Here is a 27,755-nt window from a genome sequence, read left to right on the forward strand (position 1 = left end):
GCTCCATCAGCTCCGTCCCGGCGATCGGGGGAAACCTCATCCCAGCGGCCCCACCCGCAAGCAGGGCCCTGTCCCGTGGCTGCCCCTTCCCTCCCAGGCCCTCAGGAGCCGCACGTGGGACAGACTGGGAGGGTTACATTAGGGCTGGACGGGAGAGGGCCCGCAAGGCCCCTTTGGCGAGGGCCGTGCCGCGCCCTGGCCGCCCGCACGGCGAGGGAGGCCGCTCCCCGTCACCGCCCCCGCCGCCATTTCCCGCCCGCGGTGCCGCTCCCCGCCGGAAGGGCTGCGCGCACTGCCGCGCCACGGGCGGAGGAGGAAGTGGCGGAATGGCACTCGCGACGCCCGCCGGGAGCTGTAGTGCGGCGGAGCCGCCGGGTTGGGGGCGCGCTGTGCGGGCCGGACTACGGCTCCCGGCGGCTCCCGCGGGCGGGCAGAGCGCGCGCGCGGGCCGGAAGTGCGTGAGGCGGAGGCGGAGGGGGCGCCTGGTGCGGAGGGGCCGCGGCGAAGCGGCGCCGGTGAGTGTAGGGGCACCGGGGGGGTCTGCGGGTCCGGCTCCGCCCTGCCCGCCGCCACCGGGAGCTCTCCTTACCCCTCCCTCCTCCCCGCGCCCTCCGCAGCCGCCTCGCCCCGGCTCTGCCCACTCCCCCCTCCCGCCCCTGCTGGGCCTCACCGCGGCGCTGCTCCCCCCCGTTCCCGGTGTCCTGGCCCCGCACATCCCCGGGCGAGGCTCGTTCGCGGCTCTCGGGACCGCTCTGGCCCGGCCCCAGCGGCGCCTCGTGGTAGGCCTGGGCCCGGGCAGGCCTTGGCGCCTCCTCGCGGCCCCGGGGCCGGTTGGGCCTGCCCAGCCCTTTCCCAGAGCCGCTCGTGGTCCGATGTGGTTTTCGCAGCCTGTTCCGCTGCCCCATTCCCGGAGATCCCCGTCTTCCGCCCGCGCCTCTGGGCCGCGCCCTTTAGGTTCTCCTCTTCGTCGGTCTGTCCCGGAGGTCCTGTCCCAGTGTCCCGCGGCGCGGGAGGCGCTGCCGGGGCCCGGCACCTGGAGGGAGCCGCGGCCATCACCCCCGCGTCCCAAGCGCCGCGGGTGTGCGGCTCCCGCCGCGGCGCTCAGCGCCGCCCGGTTCCCGGTGCGGCGGGAAGGATCAGGATCGGTGCTCTCTCACTGCCCGCTTTGCGTCCGCTTGCTCGTGAAGTTTGGCTGAACTTCAGGCGATGTGGCAGAAGAGGCGTTGCAGTGGCTCAGACACACGTGTGAAGCCTGAGTCTTCGTTTTCCATGTACTGATAAAGGGTTTTTTCTGCTAGTTCGTGGTGTTTTGGGGAAATGAACGTAGTTGAGGTTTCTAAATATGCGTTTTGAAGCCTGCCCAAGGTGATTGTCACTGTATTTCGTCCTGGATGGGGTTCTGGGTGTTTCTGTGGAAAGTGACGTGGTAAGTGTGGAGTAAGCAGCGCTCCATGGCATCAGCAAATCATGGCATGGTTTGGGTGGGAATGGGCCGTAAAGCTCATCCCATCCCACCCTCTGCCATGTGCAGGGACACCTTCCCCTACCCCAGCCTGGACACTTCCAGGGATCCTGGGTGATCTGTGCCAGGATCACAGAGAGGAATTTCTCCCTGATCTTCAATCCAAACCCACTTTCAATGTGAAGCCATTCCCTGTGCCCTGCCTTGGGAGGAGCAGGTGAACTTGTGTGTGTGTTTGTATGCAACACCATCATCTCAGGACCTGGCAGAGGTGGGGGACTCCTTGATTTTTATGTGTACAGTGATGTGCCAGATGCTGTGGCACGAGAACAGATTTGCTGCTTTAAATGAACAATGTAAAACCATTTGGAAGATGGTCTGGGTTGTCTGGGAGCTGGTGCTGGAAGAGAAGAGCCTTTATTGCTGCAGCAGCAGGGTCACATCAGCAAACGGACATTTTCAGGCTGCTTTCCCTGAGAGCACAATTAAATCATCCAGTTCCTCTCTGGAAGGACTCCTGAGAATTCCCTCTCATGGGGAGCGAGGGCAGATGCTGTGTCAGTGCTGATGGTGTGTGACATTTCGGGTGGGCTTTACTGTGCCCTTGGTGGGTGCTGGGCTGGGAGAGCAGCTCGCAGGGATTGGGTGTCACAGCCTTGGCTCCGCTCACTCAAAAGGTGTTTCAAAGCTTTGCCTCCCAAAAGAGAGTCAGTGTAGGCACAGGAAAGCAAATGCTAGGATACAGCAGTGTCTTCTCCTGGAGTCTTCTGTGGTTGCTTTGTGTCCTGCTCTGGAACTTCACAGGTGCCCAGCATGGAGTGAGGAAATGGCTGGCTTTGTGACCTTTCTGATGGGTTGCACAATCTCACAGCAGATGAAAGGACAAAACAGGACAGTTAGTGTAGAGAGCTTTTGCAAATGTACATTTTTGTGTCATAGGATCCTCTGGAGGGTCCAGGGCCTTGTGATTTTTGTCTAACATTTCTTTGGGTGCTGTTAGATATTTTTGAATTGCATCCTTCCTTCTAGGAATTATTGTCCCTACTTCAGCAGGAACAGGGAGGGCAAGTAAGAACTTGATTTGAACAGTTTCCTCCAATGTCCTTAGGCAGCTGAAGGCTGGGAATGCTGCTCCTGAGGCAGTGCTCCAGTGGATGGGCCTTGGTGTCTGCTCCACATGAGTGTGATTTGGAAATGCTGCAGTCTGGTCACAGGGGGTTGCAGAGTTCTGGGGTCTGAACCCTTCCCCTCCAGCTGGGGGTCTGGTCCATGGGGTGAGGGAGGTGCAGGGCTGCCCCTTATCTCATTTTCACATCCTTTTTGTCCAGAGATCCAGAAAGGAAACCTTTTACCTGTCAGGTTATTGCAAGGGGAGGTCAGGCATTGGGAGGGAGGGACTGCCCAGGGAAGTTTGGAGTCCCCATCCCTGGAAGTGTCCAAGGAACACCTGGATGTGACACTCAGTGCTCTGGGCAGGGTGACAAGGTGGGGATCAGTCACAGGCTGGACTTGATGATCTTTGAGGTCCTTTCCAACCTAAATGAATCTGTGAAGAGATGACCTGGCCCTGGGGAGGAAGTGCCTTCCCAAGGTGCTGTAACGAGCAGTGGTGCTCTGGCTGCAGCCACGTGTTCACCCAGACTTGTTGGCAGCAGCAGCTGGAGCAGCCATGGATCCCTGCCCCTGTTCTTTGTCTGCCTGTGTCTCTGCTGAGTTATACCCTGCTGACTTCCTGCTGTTTTCCATCCTTCCTAATTCCCTGCCTCTCTGTGAGCTGTGTGTCTCTGGAAGACAGTTCTGCTGTCAGTGCTTCAGCAATGCTGTCTGGGAAGAGGCTTCCCTGGACACTGGGCTTTGGCCCAGCCATGTGCCCTGACCTTCACTTCCAGTTCTTTTTCATGGAAGTAAGGCTTTGTCATGTGTATTGTAAAAAAAATGGATATTCTGCTGATGGGGTTATGATAATATAATTTAGCTGTCTGCTGCTTTCTCCAGCTGATTTAAGTCAGGAAGTGTGTAAAGTATTAAAGAAAATGATCATTTGGGTCAGGCCAGGCATGTGGGCTCACAGTGAGGTGCAGGAAAGCTGGTGAACACTTTCTGACATTGGTGTTGCTATTAGAAAACAAAAGTGTTATGGTTATAAAACACCAGCACATAGAGTAAGTGACAATCCATGCACATCAGCAGATCTAAATTTAGTTTACCTGTTCCCACTTTCTCTGTTGTCAAAGAAATGTTGCTTTGGGAGGCCTAGGGAGTGCTGAGCTGGGCTGGATAAGGCTGAGGATGCTTTTCATTGTAAGGCCGTGATGTTCCCTGGTTGTATCCCTGGAGGAATCGAGTGGTTTTGCAGAAGTCTGAGTATTTTTCAGCTCACTTGGCTTTGTCTTTGTGAAAGGGCAGTTTGTCATGTCGGAACTCGTTAATTGTTTGAGCAGCCACAGAGCCCTTGAACTTTTTCTCCATTTCTGGAAAAGTTTACAGTATCCTGAGCTGTGTTTAATGGCTGCACGTGCCAGGGCAGGGATGTGGGGTTTGGGTCGTGTGGTTTCCTCAGAATTATGGCGATACAGGGAGTTCTTTGGTGAGGCAGGAATTGCAGGACATTTAGCCACATCGTTCAAGCCATGGGCATTGGAAGAGAAAGGAGTGGTGGTGGCAGTTACAGAAGCTGTTCTGGCTCCCTGGGGAGCTTGATGGTGCCAGGCTGTGTGACAGCTGCTGCTGGCAGTGGGGCTGTGCCAGTGCCCCTTGAGCTGCCCCCGTTCCTGGACACGGTGGTGCATGTGCTGGGCAGGCCTGGGAGCAAGGCTTAAACTGCTCTGAGGGAGTCTGTAGTGAGTCCCAAGATGAGGAAGTTGTTAAGTTTGGCCCCAGCAGCTCATCAGGTCTTTGTTCCTGCTGGTGCCAGGACAGATGGGTGCCTGGGAAGGAGCTGGTGCCATTTTGTTTCCGGGTGACAGGCTGGGTGTGTGGGTCTGGAGTCTCCTACCCTAAAGGAAACATCCTCCCCCTCCTCACAGAGAAACTGTGTTAGGAGAGCCTGAGCATTGAGGGAGTCACTGCTGGGAGCTTGGAGAAGTGAAGAGTTCCTGCTTAATTTAGCTTTATCATGTCAGAGCTATGAATAGTGAAATCACGGGATCACATTTCATGCCAGCTGGGAATGGTGTTTGCGCTGCCTCACTCCATGGTAACCGGAAGCTGCTGGGCCTTAAAAAAAAAAAAAAAGTGAAGCTAATGGCACACAGAGATGGCAGCTGGCTGCTCTGGGGGTTGTTTCCCACCCCAGGAGGAGTTTTCTGTCCATGCCCTTGCTCCTGTCGCACCTGAGCACCGCTGGTGCCTCTCTGGTGTCTGAGAGTGCGGCCTGTGCACAGCCCTGCTCCCAGCTCCAGTGATCCCACAGCAAGTGCCCTGCTCACAATTTCACCTCCACAGTCGTCACCCGGCCATTTTTAGCCTGCCATGATTTACAGGGTAAGGTGGGTGTGCAAACCCCAGAGAGCCCCTGCTGGGACTGCAGGGTGAGGAGCTGGCTCAGCTGGGCACTGCTCCTGCTGCTGCCTGGGGTCGCTCCTGCCTTTGGCTGAGTGAAAGCAGCAGAGGAAAGCGGGGCAAGGAGCCCCCCAGGAATGGCTGCTCTGGGAGCACTGGAGGTGATGGGGCTGTGGGGTGTCAGGCTGGAATTCATTCATTAATGATGTTAACTAACCTGTGCCTTAACACGGGGCTGGACATGTGATACCAGGTGCCATGGTATACATTGTATTTTACACCTGAAATAATTACAGTAATTGCTCCTGTGGGGCTGTGGGTGAGGTTGGTTTCCCGAGTTAAGACCTGTGTATGCACTGTCTGATCAGATGAGGTTATTTTCATGGCCTTCTTTTATTGAGAAACAGTGCTGAGATGAATGGCTGCAATCAGAATCCTTTCCTGTGCTGCTAAAATAAAATGATTTACCAGTGTTTGGTTTGGTTTAAATTTGATTTTCCTTTTTTTACTTAGGTCAATCGCTTCTAAAGAAGCAGTGTTTAGAAGCAGATTTGATGGGACACTTGTACAAGGTACGTGAATACAGCATGGAAAATTGTTCAAATAAGTGTTCAAATAATTGTTCAAATAAACTTATTCCATATGTACAGGATTCCTGTGGATGGGCATTTCTCTCTGTTTTGAAGTTTGTCAGACTGTAGGGATGGCCTGGTCTGGTGCATTGTCCTTACAATAATGCCACAATTAGAAAAAATAAATAAAGAACTTTAAATGTTATACCAGGTCATGGAAATCCCTGAGGTAGTGGGATTCCCATTAAGGTAGAGATAAATGAAGTGCTGGCTTGAGAATATGTGAGTAGTTTTGCTCTTTTCAGCTTATAAATGACATTTGCTGGAGTTTGTATTTTCATAGGTTAAATGTGTGGAGAGTTGTAATCCCTCAGGAGATTTTTTGGCTGACACTATACTGTGTATTGCAGAAGAAATTCCAAAGAACCCCCAGTCAAACTGTTTTGCTGTTACTTGCTGTTTATTTGGAAGCAGAACTTCCACGTTTTTAAGCGTGCGTGGCGCCTGCTGGGCTCCAGCTGGCAGACACCTGAGAGGATGGAAATGTCCTGGAGGGTGCAGTTCATCCTCCCTTTGCTGAGAACTTCACTTACACACAAGTTTGAATTCCTTGAGTTAACTAATTTGTGGACAGTTTTCTTAAGGGGAGTAAATTGGACCATTTCTTGCTTCTTGTGGGGGTTGCAGAACTCCAGGCATGGATTCCCAGCCCTCCCAGCATCCAAAACTGCTCAGAACAGCAGGGCTGTCCTGTGAGGAAGCCATCAATTTGGGGAAAGACCTGATCTTTCTGCTTTTCCCAAGCTCTGTAAATTTGGACAGAAAAAGCTGATGAAATAGGTTTTTCCCTTTTTTAAAAATTATGGCTGTTTTCTTCTGTGTTTAACAGAAATTCCAGCCGCCCAACTTCTGTAACAAAAGCACCCAGATTTCTAATCAGCTTTTTCTTGGATTGTTTCCTTGAGCTCCCTGTCACTAAACTGTCTGAATAACAACATATGACTTTTAAAGCTCAAACATTTGTAAAATAGTGTCTCTCAAAAAGCCAGTTTCAAAAAGTCACTGATTGGGGTTTGTAGCTGGTCACATTAATTGGAAAGGGATTGTTCAGCACTACAGTCTGCAGAATCAGTTCTTTCCACAAGAACCTGTAAATACTCTTCCAGCCATTCCACAGAAACTGCTTCTAATTATCTGAACCCAGGGCTGGAGCTCAGGGTTAAACTTCTTTAGGGATTTGTTTAATGATGTGAGAACCCAAATGTGCTTGAAGGAAGATCTTCATTTTGAAAGCACATAGACTGGAGAGAAATTGAAACTGCTGCTGACAAATTTGTGTTTCTCTTGCTGTGGCAGAATAATTTTGGATGTTTATCTCTTGTTAGGGTAGAACACTCTGTTTTGTGGTTAGGTTTTTGGTAATTTTTTTTTAGCAGTGTTGTCTGGGACATTTTTTGCTGAGGAGGTCGGTAGGTGTAGTTGTACCTTTGGTTAATGTGTGTCATAAATCTTCTGAAAACACACTGGTATTGGATCTGGGAAGAGAAATCATTCTGCTTTTTGTTCCCTCAATGAAATTTGATTAGAATTAACATTTTAATTTGCTCCTCCCTGGCTGGCTGTAGGAACTGTGCAGGTGGCTCTACCTTTCCCCTCAAGTTTTCCACTGATATCAAGAACATACTTTAAGCATCTTGCACCAAAAATTAGCTTGAAAAAGAAGAATCCAGTAGAAAGTGAGGTGTTAAGAGTTGGGTTCTGAGCTAACAAAGATGAGCCTGCTCTCTGCACTTGCTGCTGCACTTCAGGGACATGGAGAGAGCTGCAACTCTTTATAAGCTTATTTTTGCAGTGATTGTTGTTGCCTCATTATACAGAGCACACTTTGTAAGGTATTTTGTGGGATTATTAGTTTTTTTCAGAATGAACTAATCTTGTTTGGGTTTTGGGGCTTGGGATTAGGAATTGTAGAGCTGGCAGAAGGAGAATTACTTTTTTTTTTTTTCTTTCCTGATAATGAGGGGTGTTGAGCAAATGAAGGAGCAGTTCAGCTGTTCCTCCTGAGCTGAATGTCTGTGCTGGTGACACCAAATGGATGCCAAGAGGCTCGGGCAGAAATGTGCTCTCTAATGAGGTGCCACCTCATTTGCTTTGGGCCTCACAGCAAAATAAATCACAACGGCTTCACTCAAATGCTGGCCAGTAAAAAGCAAATTTTTGTTTTCCTACAGCACTTCCAGAGACCTTCTTACAAATGCTTTTACAAAACATTTAATATTGATGAGCTGAGTGTTTGCAAGCACTGTGTGATAAACAGAAACCACTGTAATGAATTTCACCACACTGCTTGTGTCTGAGGCGTGTGCATGAGCCGTGTCACTTGTTTCCAGGTGTTTTGGGGTTTCTGCTCAGATAGGAACTCAAACAGCTGCCTTGGCAGGGAGGTGCATGCTGCATTCCCTGTCCAAGCTGGCCAGCTGTGGTGCAGGATCCTCACTGGCACCTGGGCATGGAGTGGGCTCAGCTGGAATGTGCCAGCTGGCTGCTCTGGGCAGGGCTGCTCTGCAGCAGCTGGGGAAGGGCTGAAATCCCAACTCCTGCTGCCTGAAAGACCTCGAACAACGGAGTGCAAGATGGAAAGAGTCACAAAGTAACACAGGCCAGTTGGAAGAAGGGAACAGATTCCTGGAAAAAGGCTTTTTGACAACCAGCAATGTTTTCGATTTGACCCATGACTTGGCACATGGAAATGTTCTTTACAGTGTTCTGGAATAAGAAACTCCTGGACTATGATTTCCACTTCAGCACAGAGCGTTGAGCACATTTCCCAATTTCCTTTCACTATCTGAAAGAAAGGTTTGCTACTCCTGCCTGTTGTGTCTTGACTTGATTACTTTTTCTGTAATAGTGCTCTAAACACAAGAATAGTATTTTTCTCCAAAGGAGAATCCAGGTTTTGCTCTGGATGACACCTCTGTGTGGGGGATTGTGGTGGTAACAGTGGTGTTTGGGAAATAGGCAAAAAAACCCCAGAGCCCCAGGGTCACAAAGCAAGAAATAATGGATATCGCAAATTCTTTCTGCCACTGTGAAAGGCTGAAAGTCAAAGATTTTTGTATGATACAAGCTGAGATTTCTTTTTGTGGACATTTAGACTGATGGACAAGACAACAGAAAAATAATAAAAACAGTTCTGTGGTGTGTTCTTTGTGGCTTTTTTCCCAAGATTGGTAAGCAGGATTTAAAAATCACTAAACTTTGCAACTCCACCTTTCCTCTTGGGTAAGAACAAAACTTAATCACCAGTTCAGAGAAAGGTTTCAAGGCTACTTGAAAACTGCACTCTTTCAGTGAAGTAAGGACAGGAAATTAATACCTTTTAACAAGTCTATTTTATGGCTGAACACAGAGTAAGTGACATTCTTGCTGTTAGCTCAGAGGTTTAATAACATGGAGTAATTTCTGAGGTTGTGTTTACTGTTGTTTTCTCTCCTAAAACCTCTGCCCCTCCAGCAGTGCATGGAAGGATTCTGAAATGTAACTGTAGACCTGTCAGAAAAGCTCCCAGTGGACTGGTGGCTCCCTTGGATGACGGCCATATACTGATGGATGAATTGTCAGGAAAAGAATTGTTTCTGTTGACTTGTGGATTCCTTTAACAATATGGGAAAATCCTTAGTCCTGAGCCCAGTAAGAGCATTCCAATGGGCTGAGAGGAATGGCTCCAGCACGGCTGTACAGGTGCACTGGCAGATGTGTGTCACAGCAGGTGGCATGGGGCAGGGGAGGTGGAGCAAGGAAGGAAGAGGATTTGAAATTTTGGAAGCATGAAAGGATCATTTTGAAACCTACATTTTCCATAAAAGTCCGTGAAAAAATTCCTGGTCAGCTGTGGTGTGTGTGTTCCCTGAAACACTGAGGATCTGATGAATCTTTTGGGTGCAGCAGGAGCTTAGGGCAGCCAGTTCACCTCTGGTGGCAGCACAGCAATGCATGTACAAAGGTGTGCTTTCTTCTCATTTCAGGTTTTCTTCCTGATTTCCTAATTGACAAAGCTGAGACGGTGAAATCTGACAGAAGGGTGCAAGGTGTGAGCCTGCTCAAGCAGGTAAGCACAGCAAATAAAATATTCACAAGAGGTAAAACTGCCTGTCTTGGGATTTCTAATAGACTTCTTTTATCTTCTCTTCTGGGCATGCTACAAGTTAGACTGATGGTAAAATTCTGCTTTCATTGTTGTTGTGCAAAAAATACGGAGCAGGTTTAGAAGAAAATTATCAGCCTTGTGTCTTGGAATGTTTGGACTTGTCCTCCTAAGTAACTGCAAAATATAAGAGTAAAGTAGAACAATTTAGTGAAAAAATCCTGGATGTCCTGGAAGAAGTAGTACCTATTTTTGGTTTTTTAATGCTATATTGATTAATCTCTTGATTTATGCCCTGGTGATTTTTGGGAGAAGAGCACTGCTTCCCCCATATACCATAACTGGCCAGATTATTAAATGTCACACTGATCTAAGTGTTAAATCCCATATTGTGCCATGTGCCCTCCTCCAGCTTTGCTCTTAGCTTGAGCATTGCAGTGATTTCAGTCAGTGGCTTTAAAAGTTTTCCTTAACTATTGTGAACATTTAAATTCCAAAGCTGTGGAAGCTCTTGGAAGGGCCCAGCTGTGAGAGTCTCTCAGTGGTGACCTTTTTTCATTGCTGCAGAGTGGAGCAGAGTTGTGCCTCCCTTTTGGGCTCTGTCAGGAGGTAAAACATTAACTTCCCTGCCACTGTTTCCTGACAATAGTTTGCCTTCTGGGCAAAGTCCATCCTGGTACTTTAGTGGGAGCATTTGCTCCTCTATTGTTTCCATCAGTGGTCTGCTGGATTGCCCTGAGGGTTTGGGAATGCAGAAAGCAAAGTTTGCTCTATGCAGTGTGGTTTTATGACAGATGAACAAAGCTGTCAGGTGTCTGTTTCCCAGGGGGTGGTGCCTTTACCACAGCTTCTAAACAGCACACAGATGACATCCAAAACCAGGATGTTTTTGGATGGGACACTACACTCCTTGGGAAGATCTGCTGGGCAGCTTAGAACTGGGCCTGCAGAGGAAACAAACCAAAAAACAAAAGTTGCAAATCCCTGGCAGTGCTTCCCAGCAGGACATGCCTTCCAGATGAGTGTAGCCACGCTTGCCTGCTGGGAGAGGAGATCTGCAGCAGGCAGCAGCTTCAGCCTTGTCCCTTCCCAGGTGCAGGAGGAGCTGCTCTCGGGGGGTTCTGTAGCTGTAGGAAGGAGGTGGGACTCTGGCAGGGCAGATTAAAGATGAGTCCCCATAGCACTGTGCAAATGTTTCTGCTTGCAGTCCCTGCTCAGGGCCAGACCCAGCATCTCCAGGAGCTCCGTGGGCAGGGGAAAAACAGGAATGGCAGGGAAGAATGGGAATGGGAGGTCAGCAGCCACTGCTGTGCTCAGAGTTTGTCTTTGCTTCACTTACAGGCACCTCTTTATTTAAAACATACAAAATCCTTTTTATAAGAACAGATGCTTTCAGAGCAGGGTATTTTGCTGAACATAATTTATCTGAGTCAGTCATTCTTAAAACTAAATGTGTATCACAGTAAGTTTACAACTGCAGTTAGCTCAGGGGAGCTGACGTGACTCCAGTGTGCAATTTGTTTAACCTTTTAAGTGCTGGTGGAGCATAGCAACTCTGTTTCTATCCTAGTAGGAGTTACTTCATATGTTAGGAATGAATCAACTTTAAAATGTTGGCAGAGATAAAGAATCCAGGACGTGAGTGTTTGGCACACATTGCACACACCAGGGTGGTTTGGCTAGGAAGTGCTGTAGATCAAAGTGAAAGGCAAAAGCTATTAAGCAGATCAAAGTGGTAATTTAAAAATCTATTTTGGGGTCTTCTTGGGATTTCCTGAGAGTTGGTGCCACATCTTCTGTATCTTGCAGTAGTTCCTGTTACCATTTCTTTCTTCTCCTCTTCCATGTTTTGGTTTCCAATGCTCAGCGTTGGATTGTTGTGAGCAACAGAGTAGGAAGTGTTGCAGGAAGTGGTTCAACAGACATAGTCAGTGAATTAAAAGGAAATACTTAAAAATTTTCCTTTCACACATTCTTTCTCTGAAAAATCTCCAAGCACAGGAACAAACTTTGGTTCTCAGTAGCAGTATCTTTCGATTTTCATTCCTGGGGTAATGGGGAATAAAACAACATCTATTGTTTCCTAACAGAACAGGAACATCAATTTTATTATTTTTCCTGCATGCTTTCTGATGTGGAATATATTCAAATACTTCAGTTGAATTGATCTAACATCTTTAGTGTAGTTAAAGGGAAGAACAGGAGCATGTAACATGATTTTTTAAAATAAAAGCCAGCTTCCCATTTCTAGAAAGTCCCAGCTCTGGTGATGAACCACCATCCACTCTCCCAGCAGCTGCTCCTGTCCCAGACATTGTGTTTTTCCTAGAAGTGCCCTGGCAGAAGTTGAAGCCTTTAGTAACCATATATGTAATTTTGGAGAGCCTCTGGAAGTGAAGGCATTGCAAGTCAGTCCTCTGGAATTTCCTTAAAATGGGTATAACAGCAGCAGCCACACTTGATCAGTTGTGTTTATGTACCTGAATGTCTCTATTTTTAAACAGTGGGTAAAAAAAAAAAGATGAAGTTTGTGCTAACATGGTTCCTTTTTATTTCTGGCTCTTTTTCATTAGTCATTGTAAGTGGAAAGGTTGTTGGTAACTTATTGAATATGCAATTAATGCAAATTTTGCTCGTTGGTAAAGGAGAACAGATCAGGGAGGGTGTAGCTGAAAGATTTGTGTGGTCAGACTATTCCCTGAATCATCTTCCAAGGGACTTTCTAACCTTTACCTGGATACATGCCTGAAAATAGCCCAGGTAACTCATAATTACAGCTATTTTGAGTCATTTAGTGCTACAGTGTAATCTCTTCTCTCTCTGAATATTTGGAAGGACATCTGATTTATTTTGGCTGCAACAGAACTCCTGGCTGGGTGATCCACACTGGTGACTGATCACAGCAACTGCAGGAACTGCACAAGTAGAGAGGACAGGACTAAACCTGAGCAGAGCTGTGCAAAGAGGGTCACATTCCTGTGTCTTGGAGTATCAACTCTTTTTTGATTGCCTCTGAAAGTTTAGATAAAAGTTTATGGGGTGGGTTTTTTGATGCTGAGCTTTTTTATTTCTTCCCTGTCGTTTAAAGCAGTGGCAGCTGGCTGCACAGACAGGGATGTGGCTGCAATTACATGGAATTTTCACTTCCATGGACTAGTTTGCCTCTAGAGGTGTCCTTGCCTCAGCCAGCACCGTGGCCCTGCCCCTTCCCAGGTTTGCATTAACTTGGTGCTTTCAACTGTCACACTCTCATTTGTGATTACTCTGAGTTTAGAGCCTTTTATTCTTTTTGCAGTTTTCCTTTTTAGACTGAAATAAACCTTCTATTCTGAGCCCAGCACCATTCATCTGTTCCTAGCAGCACTTCAAACATTCCTATTTCCAGCCTTATCGAGCTCCACGTCCCTGGAGTCTGTCAGCCTGCCAGGTGCTGCCTGTCCTCTCCTATCAACCACATGCTTCATTTCTCAAATACTTCTGTGTCCCTGTTTCCCTCAGGTGCACTGACAGGTGCTTGCAGAGATGTCTAAAACAAACAAATCCAAGTCTGGCTCGCGTTCCTCGCGCTCGAGGTCGGGCTCGAGGTCCCGCTCCCGTTCCTTCTCCAAATCCCGCTCCCGGTCCCGCTCCATCTCCCGCTCCAGGAAACGCAGACTGAGGTGAGTGTGCAGCCAGAGGGTGGGACAGGGCTTTTCCTCCCTTGCAGGTGGTTTGTCACTTAGCTCCTTTCCAGGGAAAGATTTCGATTAGATCCCAGGACAGATAACGTCCTGTGGGTCAGGCTGCTTCCTGCCAACCTGTGCTCTTTGGGTGTTTCAGTCACTTAGGAGAACAAATAAATAAATAGGAGAGTATGATGTTTGTCAGCACAGTCAAGATCTTTATTTTGAGACTTTGACTTTTTTATGGAGGCTTTAATGTAATGGATCCCAGACTCAAGGGTCTTGGTAGATGTCATTGTGTGGTTTTCTCCTCTTGAGAAGTGAATTCAAGCAAGTTTTAATATCAGTTTTAGACACTGCTGTGAAAGGTGGGAACAATTCTTGATATATTTCTGATAATATTCTTCCCTTTCCAGTTCTTCCCTTGCTCCTCCCCTTGGCATACAGAAGCCAGGTAACAGGGAAGATCCTCCTGGAGGAATAAAGTGAATAAAAAATAATTTTGCTGCAGTTAATGTTAAGAAATTATTAATATCTGTAATAGTTGTTCCTGTCTCCCTGAATTGCTTCTGAGCAGGCCATTACAGGCTTGTGTCTTCCCTGGATGTTGTTTTTTTCCTTTTCTTTTGGCTAAGCATTCTGCATCTGGCAAAGCCATTCCAGTTGGAGGGGGTGTAATGGTGTTCTCCTGCCTTTTCACACGTATTCTGAAAACCTCTGGGCTGTGAACACATGCAAGTGTTACCAGTTAGAGATTTTAAAAGTACAGAAGCTCTGATGAATGTACAGTTGGAGAAAGAAGGACATGACAAAACTAAATTAGAGGCGGAGACTTGAGTCCAACCGAGCCCTTTGCAGAAGGAAGCTGGAATGCTGGAAGATCCATGCTCATTTGGGAATATCTCCTAGCAGTGAAGGAGCTTTGGCAGTTGAGAAAAAGGCACCCTGTGTAAACCTGATTGTTTCCTCTGTGCTGCTGCTGCTGCTGAAGCTACTTCTGCTTTATAAATAATTCCTTTTTTTTAAAAAAAGGAGTCTGAATGGAGGGGGTCGGCCCAGCCCAGCCCCTCTGCCTGGCCTTGGGATGTGCTCCAAGGTAGGTCTGGTGGGATCTCAGCATAAAAGGCCATTGCTGTGTACTTCAGGATGCACCACAAATTATTTTATTCTTCTTTTGGTAGGTTTCTGTTTATCCTGAGTTACATTGCTGTGTTGGAGTCTGCCTAGTATCTTCTGCTTTCTTTATGACTTTATTTCTCACTTCTTGTAAATGCTGGGGATTTAGCCCTGGAGCAGTGCAGTGCCTACAGTTCTAGGGGCTAGCAGAGTTGGGGGAATTACCACTTTTGGTGCTTCTTTTACTGCATAACTTTTACTGTATTTTTCTAAAAAGATTTCTGGTAAATAGTCTGCAACTTTTGGAGTGAAATCTTCCTGCTGCAGCCTCTCTAAATCACTAGAACAGATTTTGGAAGCGTCGTACGACAGGTCCTTGTTGATAATTGATCCCAGATGCAGCAGTTGTCTGAAAATTGAGCGTCTCTGCTCCTCATGCCTTGGACTAGAGCTTCTTATAACTGGTCCTTGCCTCCTGCCTCTCTGCTTTTCCTTCTGGTCACTGTTGTTTGAATGAAGAAGTGCCTCAGATAAGTTTTTTACTTGTTTGAAGGATGGAAAAATCTGTTAAAATGGTCATTAAGCTGTTTGTTAGCAATGATTGGAGTATGAATAAGAGTTTCCTGCTAAACTGTGACCTGTTTGGTAGGAGGAAGAAATGAAAACAGAACTAAAGTTCATCTCTGACTGCACATGTGTGCTAACCATGTAGGAATTCCAACAGCAGGTTGTTCTCCTTCGCTTCTGGGGGTTTGGGGTGTGAGAGGTGAGGAGCAGCAGTGAGATCTGTGTGAGGAAGTTCATGTCCATTGGAGTACGACCAACGTGTGTGTCAGAGCTAGAAAGGGCTGTGGAGTGCAAGAAAGGGCTGTGGAAACCATTCCAATGAATGTTATTTACTAAAATTCCATTCGGAAAAAAATCTCTTTTCTATTTCAACTTCCTAGTTTGGCCAGTCCTTCCTGTAGCTCTGGCATCTGAGCTACAACGGGACCTTTAAACAGTTACACAACCGCAGCAATTTAATGGGAGAAGCTGCTGGGACAGTTAGTCACTGGAATCTGCATTTTTCCAGGGTTTGTGTGTTCCGGGATTCGGGTTTTGTGGATGTGGGCAGGGACGTCCACAGCGGCACCTGGTGGTGCCTGGCAGAGGTGTCCCAGAGCTGTCCCTGCCCGGGAATTCCGTGGGATGGAGCCACGGGTTGGAGCCACGGGATGGAGCATGGGATAGAGCCATGGGATGGTGGAAAGGTGCCATGGGATGGTGCCATGGGATGGAGCCAAGGGATAGAGCCATGGGATGGAGCCAAGGGATAGAGCCATGGGATAGAGCCAAGGGATAGAGCCATGGGATGGAGCCATGGGATGGTGGAATGGTGCCACAGGATGGTGCCATGGGATGGTGCCACAGGATGCACCTTTGGGAGCTTAAACCCACAGGGCAGCGTGCCCTTTGCCCTGCTGCTGTTGGAGTGTAGCCATTTATTGAACTTGCCTGACTAAAAAGTGAAGTTTCATCTGGATTATCCGAATTTTAAAGTGCATCTGAAGTTGGGACAAGAGAGGGAGATTTGGGGTCTGTTGCAATAACAGTAGTCTGATTTGTGTAAAAATTACTTCTTTGTGGGTGAGGTATAACCATGACCTTGAATTGTTAAGGGCTGGATGCTTGAGATCTGTCACTTTTTCTGAAGCTGGATAACAGCCATTTTCATCCCAGCAAAATAGAGAGCAAAGTGTGCTTATCATGGTCTCTGCAATGATCCTGAAATCAAATACTTGACAGTATCACAGGTACAAGTTATTTCCACTGCAATTTGTTCATGGCAAAGTGTAATACCTCAATCAGATAAGGGTAACCTAAAGGATTTTCTTTTAAAAGCTTAGAAATGAGTTTTTCAAAGTCTTTTAAAAATATGTCTTCAAATAAAAAGTTGTGGCAGAAGAATAAACTCCAAAAATAAATTATGAAAAAAAAAAACTGTAACAAAAAAAAATGGTGTAATTCTTTTTTTTTAATCAGTTCTAGGTCTCGTTCAAGATCCTATTCTCCATCTCACAACAGAGAAAGGAACCACCCACGGGTCTATCAGAACCGTGATTTCAGAGGCCATAACAGAGGATACCGGAGACCGTATTATTTCCGTGGCCGGAACCGAGGGTTTTACCCCTGGGGCCAGTACAACCGAGGAGGATATGGGAATTACAGATCCAACTGGCAAAACTACCGCCAGGCCTACAGCCCTCGCAGGGGGAGGTCGCGCTCCCGCTCGCCCAAGAGGAGATCTCCTTCCCCAAGGTCCAGAAGCCATTCCAGGAATTCGGATAAATCATCTTCCGACCGCTCAAGGAGGTCGTCCTCTTCCCGCTCGTCCTCGAATCACAGTCGGGTTGAATCTTCCAAGCGTAAATCTGGCAAGGAGAAGAAATCATCCTCCAAGGATGCCCGGGCATCCCAGGCTGCGGGAGACAACCAAGGAGACGAGTCTAAGGAGCAGCAGTTTTCAGGAGCCGGGGCTCAAGATGCCAAGGCATCCGAGGGATCAAAAGCGTGGCAAGATGTCAGCAGCTATGGCACGGGCTCCACGTCCAGAGGGTCGGTGTCGGAGCTGAGCCCCCGGGAGCGCAGCCCTGCCCTCAAGAGCCCGCTGCAGTCGGTCGTGGTGCGGCGGCGCTCGCCCCGGCCCAGCCCCGTGCAGAAGCCGAGCCCACCACGCTCCAGCCCGTCCCCGATGGGCTCTGCTGCCCAGAGCGGCTCCACCTCCTTCCAGGGGGGCTCCCACCAGAGCCCCTTCGAGCACGGCTCGGCAGGAATGAGCCCCACCAGAAAGAGCCCGGTGTGCAAAAGCCCCACACCCGTCAGTTCGCTGTATGGTGCCGCTCCGAAGGAGGAGGGCACGGCTCCCGGGGGAGGAGCCTTCTCCAAGAGGCAAGTGATGTGTTTTGTGGTGTTGGGTTATTTTTTGGGTTGCTTTTGAGGAGCCAGATGCACATGTGGGTGCTCCATGAGCGTGGCAAGGGGCTGGGGCAGGCTCTAGCTAGGAAGCTGTGCCAGCATACTGCCAGCTCTGGGCCTGGCCCTTTCTGAATTATGGAAAAAAACCAGCCCAGAGTTGTAGGAAGTTGGAATTGGTTTTCCAACTTGGATGATTCTAAAGATTGTATATATTCCCTGCAAAAATGTTCATAGCCCATGAACATTTGAAGTGGAGATTGCCCAAGGAGGTTTCTTGGCAGCTGGAAGCTCACATTTCCCAGTTACATACGTGTTGGTTATAGACATTTTTAGTGTTGCCTTCTGGAATTGTTAGGTACTGTAAATTAGAAGAAATTAATTAAATCCTACTGCATATCCTGCTGCAAACAGCGTGGGGCAGGTGCAGCTGCAGTGCTTGTGCCTGTGTGTGTGGGTAGGATGAGAAGCTAAAGCACCAAATACATCTCTAAAATGAAGACAGCCTTCCATGCAGGAGGCATCTGCTTCCATCATTCTCTAGATTAATCCACTGCAGATTGTGCCCAAAGGTGACACTTTGTTTTAAAAGATACAGCACTATTTACAAGTGCTTTCAAGTCTTTTATTGTTTTTAAAGATGGTTTGAAGTGATTCTATATTAAGGATGTCTGAAATTTAAAAAGGGGAAAAAACTCCTGTGACTCTTTATTTGGACTTTCCAAAGCATGGAGCTGGTGTCCGTGGGCTTTCCTGCTGTCCCACAGAGCCAGGGTTTTGATTTGTGAATGCTTTAAAACTGTTCAGATGCTATAAACCAGCTGAATTGTTCTCAACAGAAGTGTTTTATCTCTCCCAGCAGCATATTCTCCTCTGTTAACCTGTTTGCTTTTATTTGTGTTTGCAGTCTGTCATGAAATATTTAGCTTACCTATGAAACTTGCATCCCAAATTTGAAGTAGCTTTTGAGGCTTTTATTTCCAGTATGTTGTTAAAAGCAGAACAGTCCAATTTCAAAGGTTTGATGTGTTGTTCTCCTGAACCAGGTTTGTAAGTAAATAAACAGAGTGGGTAAGATGTTCCTCTTTTCCTTCCAATACATCTGTGGGTCAGCTGGGTTTGATTTGTCCTTGAGCCTCATTCCATCAGTTCTGCATATCCATCTCCTTGTACATTTGCTGAATTTAGTGAGAACAAAAGTCTGAATTCAGGCTGAGTAATCTGCTTGACATTTTAATTATTTTAGGGCCTAGAGGCAGCTTTCAGTACATGCATAGCTTGGTTCTCTGAAGTTTTGACTCTTTGAACTGAAGAATTGACCTCGTTGAGCTCTAATAAGAAACCTCCTGTAATGTCTCTTTATGATCAGGTATCTGGAAGAGCAGAAGACTGAGAACGGGAAAGACAAAGACCAGAAAGTAACAAATGCTGAGAAAGAAAAAAGTAAAGAAAAAGGGAATTTCTCTGAGTTGGGATCAACAGATGGAAAGGCAAAATCTGACTCGTACGGATCGAAAGCTGACTCGGAGAAGGGATACCGCGGCAGCCAGTCGCCCAAGCGCTACAAGTTCAGGGATGACTTTGACAAGCTCAAGGTCCCAGAGTTCCACAAGGAAGGTCATTATGGGAAAGATGAAACAGATGAGCAGGACAAGAAAGACAAGGCAAAGGGCCGGAAAGATTCGGAATTTGATGATGAGCCCAAATTTATGTCTAAAGTCGTAGCGACTTCAAGTAAAAGTCAAGAAGAGGATAGGTCAGGAAAATGGGAAGGTGTGGTGTTCCTGCCACCTGGAAAAGAGAAGCAAAGGAAGTCTGATGAAATGGAGGAGGAAAGCTATTCTGAAAGATCCAAAAAAGAAGAGAGATCAGGATCCAAGAGAAATGAACCTGGTCACAGGGGTTTTGTACCTGAAAAGAATTTTAGAGTGACCACTTACAAGTCAAGCCAGGAAAAAAGCTCTTCCCCTCCACCAAGGAAGGCTTCTGAGGTGAAGGAGAAGCCAGGCACCAAAGTAGAGGGGCTAACTCCTGGCAAATCCTCCTTTTCCATTACTCGTGAGGCCCAGGTCAATATTCGAATGGATTCCTTCGATGAGGATCTTGCACGGTAAGGATCTCCAGCTTTTGAGCAGTCTCAGTTGTGATGTTTTTTCCTGTTTCTCTTCCTGAGATCTCCATGTGCTTGCCAAGTGTGAGGAAGGCTAAGCAATATTGCATCACAATTTGTGGTTTGGGGAGCTAGAGATTAACTTTTTCCTAACCTTTGCTGTGTAAGATTAGTTTAGGATGTACCAGGCTCTGAGAAGGACCCCAGATGGAGTCAGGTACTCAGTGGCTTCTGGCTGAGGGAAGCTGAGTTGTTCAGGGGAGCTATTGTGCTGCTTAAATCCCTTTGATCCTCTGCTGTGTGTTTTACTACTCTTATTCTCCATGCAGCATTAGAATAGTGACCTGAATTATCACAGGAACCTGGAGCAGTGTGTTTAGGGATGTTTAAAGGAACTCCTTGCTCATGCTTTTGAGTACTCATGGGTGCCTCCCTAATAGCAACATAAACCATCAGTGAGCTCCCAGCTCCTGCAGAATTAAACACCTTCAATTGCTCTCCTTCACCCCATTCTTCTGTTTCATGGGCTCTTCTTTTTCCAGTCCCAGTGGCATATTGGCTCAGGAGAGGAAGCTGTGCCGGGATCTTGTGCACAGCAACAAGAAAGAGCAGGAATTCCGCTCCATTTTCCATCACATCCAGTCGGCTCAGTCGCAGCGCAGCCCTTCTGAACTGTTTGCTCAGCACATAGTGACTATAGTCCATCATGTAAGAGGTGGGTCAGGAGTCCGTGTGTCCTCGGGGAAGGTTCACTCCTGCCTTGCCCAAATCAGTGGGGTTTGTGCACTCAAAATGCCTGCAGTTGTTTTCCAGCAGATATTCCAGAGATGAGAGCAGCAGCATGATCACGATCATCTTTATTTACATAAATACTCCTCTGCACAGACAGAAGGTGTTCTTGTTTTTACCTGAGCAATATTCAGAGTCTGGGACTTAGAATGTTGTGTTCTGATGAGTTTGTGACTCGCTTGAAGAAATTGTGTTCATTTCACTGAAACACCAAAAACTGAAACTGCAGTTTGTCAGCAGCATTAGAGCTCATCCCCACGCTGCTTCACTGACCTGCACCTGGGTTTTAACAGGCTGTGGGATGGGTGGGCTTTGTCTTTTTACAAAACTGGCACTAATATTTTGGTATTGTTTGTTCAAACCCCTGACAGAGCATCACTTTGGGTCTTCAGCTATGACGCTGAACGAACGCTTTACCAAATATCTAAAGAAAGGAATGGAACAAGATGCAGCTAAAAACAAAAAGAGCCCTGAAATCCACAGGTTGGTGCCATTAGACACTGCCTTAACATTGCAGAAGTATTCCAGATTTCATTTCTTAAGCTCTGGAATAATTCCAGAATAATTCAAGTATATAACTAGCTTCAACCAAAAAAAGGAAAAATATGGGAAGTTTTAAATACCTTTGGAAATACTGGTCTGCTTTAAAGGACATTTGATCTAAAATCTTCAGGTTCTTCTTATGAGCAAGGTTATATCTGTGTTGTTTTGTTTTTTCCTTTAGGAGGATAGATATATCTCCCAGTACTTTTAGAAAACATGGATTCTCTCAAGAGGAATCGAAAAGCTCCAGAGATTCTGGCTTCAAGGTGAACTGTTACTCTGATTAGTTTAATTCAACAAAATGAGTGCATTGGGCATGAACTTAACAGTGATGTTTTTGTTTAAATTACTCTCTACTTAAGTTTGTGTTTTTCTTTTAAGGATGGGCATAATTCTAAAAATGAACTACAAAGGGTTAATTTTTATTAAAAATGTATCAACAACCTTTGTGAAGTGGTTAGACTATGGTAAATGACCCCAAATCAATTGAGGTGAGCTTGAGAAAAAAGAGAGGATTTTTGGAACAAGTGCCCATGATGAGAGAAGAGACTTTTTGTGATATTTTTCTGCTTGTAAGTATGATTAACTCCATTGTTACGTGCAATTTTGCCAACCATGTTTTCAAAGACATGCATGTCAAAAAGAGGAAAGTAAAACTAAATGCTGAGCTAAAGCAGATACACTATTAAGCAGTTGATAAATTTTGTTCTAACAACTGACTGTGCCATTTCTGTTGATTGCTGTTACTTTAACATTCAGCACTTGTCTTAGATCCAGAGCATTTGGGATTGAGTGTTTTAGCTTTGCTGAGTAGATGAATGTTAAGCCATTGCACTCACTGTAAACAATTATAAAAAAGGCTTAACGTAAAATGTTTGAGATTTTAACCTTTGTTTATTCACCTTCATACATATTTACATTGAAGAGATTTTAACCAGTCCTGCTGAAACCTTACTTGTTTCATATTTGTTTTCGATTTTTTCCAAACACACTTGTGGCTTGACATGGACGATGGTGAGATGGATTTGATGGGCCTGAACTCTGAGCATCAGCTTGGCAGAGTGTGTTATAAACGTGGTTTCCAAACAGCTCGCCAGCCTTCCGTGAAACAGACGTGCCCTCCCAAACCCAAATAGGTGTTTGCTGTGCCACATAAGGGAGCTGCTGCTGATTTTGTCACTTATCTGACATCCATCGTGTTGGGAGCAGTTTTATTCTCAGAGTAGAAATTAAAGCTCTTTGCCTGGGGAAAGTAGAAGAGCAAAATATCAAAACAAAATGCCTGCTTTCACTCCTGCGTTATTTGACATATTTATTTAAACAAAAAAGTGGTTAGAAACTCATGTAAGTAAAAATTTAACAGCTAGAGAATTACTAATCCTTTTGTATTTAATTGAAGGCAATTAATTTGATGTATGTTGCATATCAAGTTGTACAGTTCCCAGGATGAGTGTTGTGTAAATGCAGTAGCAATGGCTGAGGCTGGGTGTTGGTACCAACATGGTGTAAGGCTTCCTGCTGCCCAATTACCTGTTTGTCAAACCACAGCCACTGTCACTTAGGGCAGGCAGCAGAATCTCACCCAGGTGCCACAGGGCTCAAAGGAGGAGCAGGGACAACAACTGCTCCTTTCCCAAAGAAACTCCTAATCCCTTCTTGAAGTACCAATTTAAATACAGCTCAAAGCAAGCATTGCCAGGTGTCTTTTATGTTTGTTTTTAATTAGCAATGTAAATTTAGTTTTAATTTTTCATGCAGCTGGTGGGTTTTTGCTCTGTGAGACACCAGCTTGCCTTAGCAGACTTGGCAGGACTGTGGGAGACACGCAGTGTGTCGGTGGGGCTTTGTGGCACCTGTCACACGGTGCCCTCCAGCCCAAGGGAAGGAGCTGTAGGTGGCATCTGCACCCAGTAAATCTTCCTGACAGATGTAGTAATTCCTTCCTATCCATGGGATATTGGCCTTCTCCCAGACCCCTTGGATGCTGCATTTCACTGGCCTCCTCCTGCCCCTTGGATCACTAATCTTGGGTAGCTCCAAGCAGCAAAGAGCTTTTGCTTCTCCCAGAGTGTCACTTTTAGATCTGGGGTTCAAATCCCTCTGGCCCCTGCCCAGGTGAGACTGTCAGCAGGACCTCAGGTGCACCCATGGGCTGTCAGAGGGCTCTGCCACACTGTCCTTGTGGTCCATAATGAGCTGCATGGGATTCCCAAGTTGTTCACATCCTTGCTGGCTGTGGTGTACAATAAATGTCAGCTTCCATGTCTCCCTCCCCTCTACCAGACTGTTTATTTTAATGCTGTTTAAAGAGGAGATTAAAATTTTAAAAATCAGTTATTTTTAAGTGTAGGAAAATTGAATTCTGACAGACTTATTTTAATAGTGCATTATTTGACATCTTAAAGTGGAATATTCATTAGTGCTCAGTTAAACTCCAGTTCTCCAGAAGTCTGTGCAGTCAGTAAAGCAAAGTAAATGGTGCTGAGCTGGGGCACTGCAGACCTTGTGTTCAACTCTGCCCTCCCTCTCCTCTGCATTTGTAGGCTGAAGGAAAATATAAGGACGACCCTGTTGATCTGCGCCTTGATATTGAACGCCGTAAAAAACATAAGGAAAGAGATCTTAAACGCGATAAATCCAGGGAGTCGGTGGACTCGAGAGATTCAAGTCACTCAAGGGAAAGATCAACTGAGAAAACGGAGAAAAGTCACAAAGGCTCAAAGAAAAAGTATGTAGGAAACCCAGTAGCCATTTCCTTGTGCCTCTCGTGTCTCTGCTGCTCAGGTTGGAGATGGCACCGTGTACAACAGTTGTGCACACAGTTGTGCACCTGTGACATAACTCCTCCAGTGGCCTGAGCTACCCCTCTGCGTGTCGTCTCGCTATCATTGTATCTCTCAGAAACACTAAATAATTGTAAAAGGTAGATGGGAAAGCTCCATGTGTCAGGATGGGTGAGTCACTTTTCCTTCTTGTTCCTGTTGTGTCAAGAGAGAAACAGCCATGTTAAAATGACTTGGCTTTGATGTTCATTTAATCCTTTTCTATTAGCTTAATTTTCCATTTGACTAAAACTCCATGGATGCATGCTAAGCTGAGAGCAGATGGTGTAAACACCTTAGGAAGGAGCAACGAGTTCCTTCAGGAGAGGTCTTGGGCCCTGTGTTAAAGCCTGAGCTCTTACCATGGCTTTTCCTCTTGTAGTAGGAAAAGGAGAGCATGGCATTGATAAGACAGTGATAAAGAAGTGGTTTTGTATCTGATGGGTCACAGCTGAGTGCCTAATGCTGTTGTGTCCCACTCCCCTCCATCCCCACCACTGGAACAGGAAACACCGACGGGTGCGTGAGAGATCCAGGTCCAGCTCGTCGTCGTCGTGGTCCTCTCACTCCGTCAAAGCAGAGGAGTATCCCGAGGAGACTGAGGAGAGGGAGGAGAGCTCCACAGGCTTTGACAAATCCCGGCTTGGGACTAAGGAATTCTCTGGTCCAAATGAGAGAGGAAGAGCGAGAGGAACCTTTGTAAGTGTTCTCCACCCCTGCTCCAAATGGTCTCCACCTGTGCCGTGAGGGTTGATTCCCAGAGGGGGCAGGAAGTGGCTGTTGTGTGTTGCTCTGTCAGTTCAAGCTACCCTAGAGGAGAAGCCCTCAGGCTGATGAGCCCCAGTGTAATCACTCCAGGTTTAGAGCATAAACCAGGCTGCTGGGGCTGTGCTGTGGGCAGCAAACTCCAGCAGAACAAAGCCTGGAAGCTTCTGTGCATTAGTGATGCTGAGCAGCCCAATGGCCACACGCTGTGCTTCCACTGGGGTTTGGCCATGCTCATGTGTGCAGTCCATGTACAGTCCTGGAAATGCCCCTGGGTGATTTTCATCAGCTTTACAGGAGCTGTGATGTGCTGTGTGATCAGATGAACTGAAAATCCAAAAACCAAGAGTGCAGGAGGTGGTGTGGCCACATTAAAGCCATCCTCTTGCTTTAGTGATGGGTTTTAGAGGTGTTTTGGATGGGATGGTGGGAATGTTAGGAGCCCTGGAAGCTGGCTGGGGTGGGAGGATTCTGCCTCTGCAGCTGTTCCATTTTTGTCCTCTGTGTTGCTGTTGCAGCAGTTCAGAGCTCGAGGGAGAGGATGGGGCAGAGGCAACTTTTCAGGCAACAACAACAGCAACAGTGGCGGCAACAATGACTTCCAGAAGCGCAGCAGAGAGGAGGAGTGGGACCCTGAGTACACACCTAAGAGCAAGAAATACTACTTGGTACGTACCTGGGTGCTGAGACACCCGCGTGCTCCCGGTGTGTCCGGTCTCAGGTGCTTTAGAGGCGAAGGCACCCGCTGTCACTGACACACCAGGTAAGGCTTCGGGTGACGCTTGACGGGCGGCTGCCGGCTCCTGCCTAAAGAGAGCTCGTTCCTGCTCCCTGTAGAGTGGTTCCCATTAAGTGGACCCCCAAGGGCGGTCGCAGAGGCGCGGTGCAGGGCGGTGCCAGCCTGTCTCACCTGCTGTCCTTGGCTTCCCGTGCAGCACGACGACCGCGAGGGCGAGGGCACGGACAAGTGGGTGAACAGGGGCCGCGGCCGTGGCGCCTTCCCCCGGGGAAGAGGCCGCTTCATGTTCCGCAAGTCCAGCACCAGCCCCAAGTGGGCTCATGACAAGTTCAGTGGGGAAGAGGGAGAAATCGAAGACGACGAAAGCGGAACGGAAAACCGGGAGGAAAAGGACGCCCTGCAGACGACGGCCGAGTAGCCGCGGGGCCCGCGCGGTGCTGGGAGCTCTGGCAGGAGGGGAGGGGTCAGGCTGGTGCTGGGGTGTCAGGGTGATCCCCACGTGCTGAGCAGAGCCCTGGAGAGCAGCTCGGAAACCATCCCGACGTTGTTTAACTGCATTTCCAGAGTTCAGCCTCCCCAAGCACGGACTGGGACTGATCCATCATTTACGCTCGGATCCGCTCCTGGAGTTTCTCTTCCCAAAGACTTCTCTTCCCTTCTGGACTGGATACGGTCAAGCGCTGGGTGAGACCCCAGATTTTCCCTTCTCTGTGACCTTATGGATGGTCGGTTATTTTTTGGTAACAGGCTTTGAGGACGATGTGGTTTTAGTTTGTGCCCACCTGACCTCACCTGTCCTGACATTTTGTTTCTCTTTTATAATTTGACCCAGTGATAGTCGGGGTTCACTCGCCCGCTCAAATTTTCCTCCCCTATTGTGTATTCAATTTTCTAAATTCTGCTTATTTTAGGCCTTTACATACGTAGTAGCATCAATTCAGAGATAATTTTGGAAACTATTTTTGGTTCTTATAAATAAGAAAATAATGAAGCATGTGAGTAAACATCTAAATGTTCATTTGTTGGGACCAAACTGCTATGACCTTTTTTTTTTTTTTTTAACTTTTTTTAATGTAACAGTTGAGTTTAGGGCCTTTTAAAAATTATTGTTTTCCTTTTATGTTGGAAGTTAACAAAATTAGCATGGTTTAAAAGAGAAAAAAAATTATACCCTACTTCTGGCCACTGTTTGTGTTCACTATTAGGCCTGGTGTGTGCTGGACCCCAAACTGCTTGTAGCATTTGTGTCTCCTCCCTGCAGCTGGTTGTGACCCGAGTGCCCTTTCCAAGGTGACACAGTTTTCTAAGGAACTTCCGAATTCTTCTTGGGGAAAAATATAAATGGAGATGAGAATTTTTCAGTATTTTTTATTAATCTTTTTATAAAACCAAAAAAGCAGATTCCTCCTGAGCTGGTTGAGGACGGCCCTTAGGATGCATTTCTTTTTATCTTCTACTTTATTCTGGAGCAGTTTGTGAGGGTTCCCGGCCAGGTCTGAGCCTGGGCGGGGAGGCACAGCCGTGCCCGTGCTCCCCCTGTCCCTCTCCCCAGGATTGCTGTGCTGTTCCCCACACACCAGCTAGAGTTTGGTTTGTTTTGACTTGAACAGTTCCTGTTTAGCAAAGCCCCGAAGTTTGTTTATGCAAATAAAATACAATAAAATAAGTCGTAGGTGTAACTCTGCTTGGTTTGTGTCCTGAGTTGCTGGGTGGGAGCCTGAAAGGATCAAGGAGCAACAGGGGAGCAACTCCCTGTTGGGTTTTATGCACTAATAGATAATTCAGCTGCTGTTTTGGCAGCCTGGGGACAGTGATGATACAGCCACAGGCCCTGCCTGCTGCCAGCAGGGATTGTGTGACTCGTGCACAGGAGCAGCTCCATCCTTCCCACCAGGAGCTCCCACGGGCTGGTCCCGGTGCTGGGCAGGTACAGCCCTGTGTGCTGCCCTGCCTGGAGCCCAGCAGCAGCTGCTTCTCCACTGCTGCCAGCCCAAGGGAGGCTGCTGGGGGTGCTGCTGGCTGTGCAGCCTCTGCAGGAGTTCAGCTTTCCTGGCTGCTGTGGGTAACGCTGTTGGCCAAGAGCTGTTGGGGCAGTGCTGGGTTAACGGCTGGTGCTTCCCTTCACACTCAGCCTTGAGCCAGCCGGAGGAAATGGGTGCCCAGTGTTCCCAGCTCCTTGGCCTGAGTGGCCACAGCTGGGGAGTGCAATGGAATCTCTGTTCTGCCATCCTTCTCTGCCCTGCGGCTGATTCCCTGCCCCCAGCTTGGTATTCTGGGTCAGGTGCGTTTGGCCAAAAGGAATATCCACGCTGTCTCCTGGAGCAGGCGGTGGCCATGGCCAGCCGGGATTCCTGGTGTCACTCTGACCCTTCAGGCCCTGCAGAGGGACAGCTGCAGCGTGACCACCCCCTGCACTCACGGCCTGTGGGTTTTGGCCCCTCTGCGGTTTGGGTTTCACTTCCCCTCCAGCCGAGGTGTCAGAACCGCTGTGAGACCCGGCTGAGCGTGAGCTCCCACCCCGGGCCGGCTGCGGTCCTGGCCCCGGCTCCCCCCGCGGCCTCAGATCCGTCACGCA

The 27,755-nt window shown here is 47.5% G+C and overlaps 1 protein-coding gene across 2 annotated transcripts; it reads left to right on the forward strand.

Moving 5' to 3' along the window:
• Positions 1-373: 373 nt before the first annotated feature.
• THRAP3 (thyroid hormone receptor associated protein 3) lies at positions 374-26,859 on the forward strand. Of its 2 annotated transcripts, none has more exons than XM_054648169.2 (13): positions 374-515; positions 5,477-5,535; positions 9,561-9,643; positions 13,178-13,338; positions 16,483-17,388; positions 18,782-19,522; positions 20,065-20,237; positions 20,683-20,794; positions 21,036-21,120; positions 23,398-23,582; positions 24,183-24,375; positions 24,963-25,109; positions 25,377-26,859. In XM_054648169.2, the coding sequence occupies exons 4-13, from the start codon at positions 13,202-13,204 to the stop codon at positions 25,596-25,598; spliced, it is 2,901 nt and encodes a 966-aa protein (XP_054504144.2). In that variant the 5' UTR covers positions 374-515; positions 5,477-5,535; positions 9,561-9,643; positions 13,178-13,201; the 3' UTR covers positions 25,599-26,859. The 2 variants fall into 2 exon arrangements, with proteins under 2 accessions (XP_054504144.2, XP_054504142.2); XM_054648167.2 differs by having other exon boundaries at positions 375-515; positions 24,960-25,109.
• The last annotated feature ends 896 nt before the right edge of the window (positions 26,860-27,755 follow it).

Source organism: Agelaius phoeniceus, chromosome 22, assembly GCF_051311805.1.
Source record: "Agelaius phoeniceus isolate bAgePho1 chromosome 22, bAgePho1.hap1, whole genome shotgun sequence".
NCBI classification, from domain to species: domain Eukaryota; kingdom Metazoa; phylum Chordata; class Aves; order Passeriformes; family Icteridae; genus Agelaius; species Agelaius phoeniceus.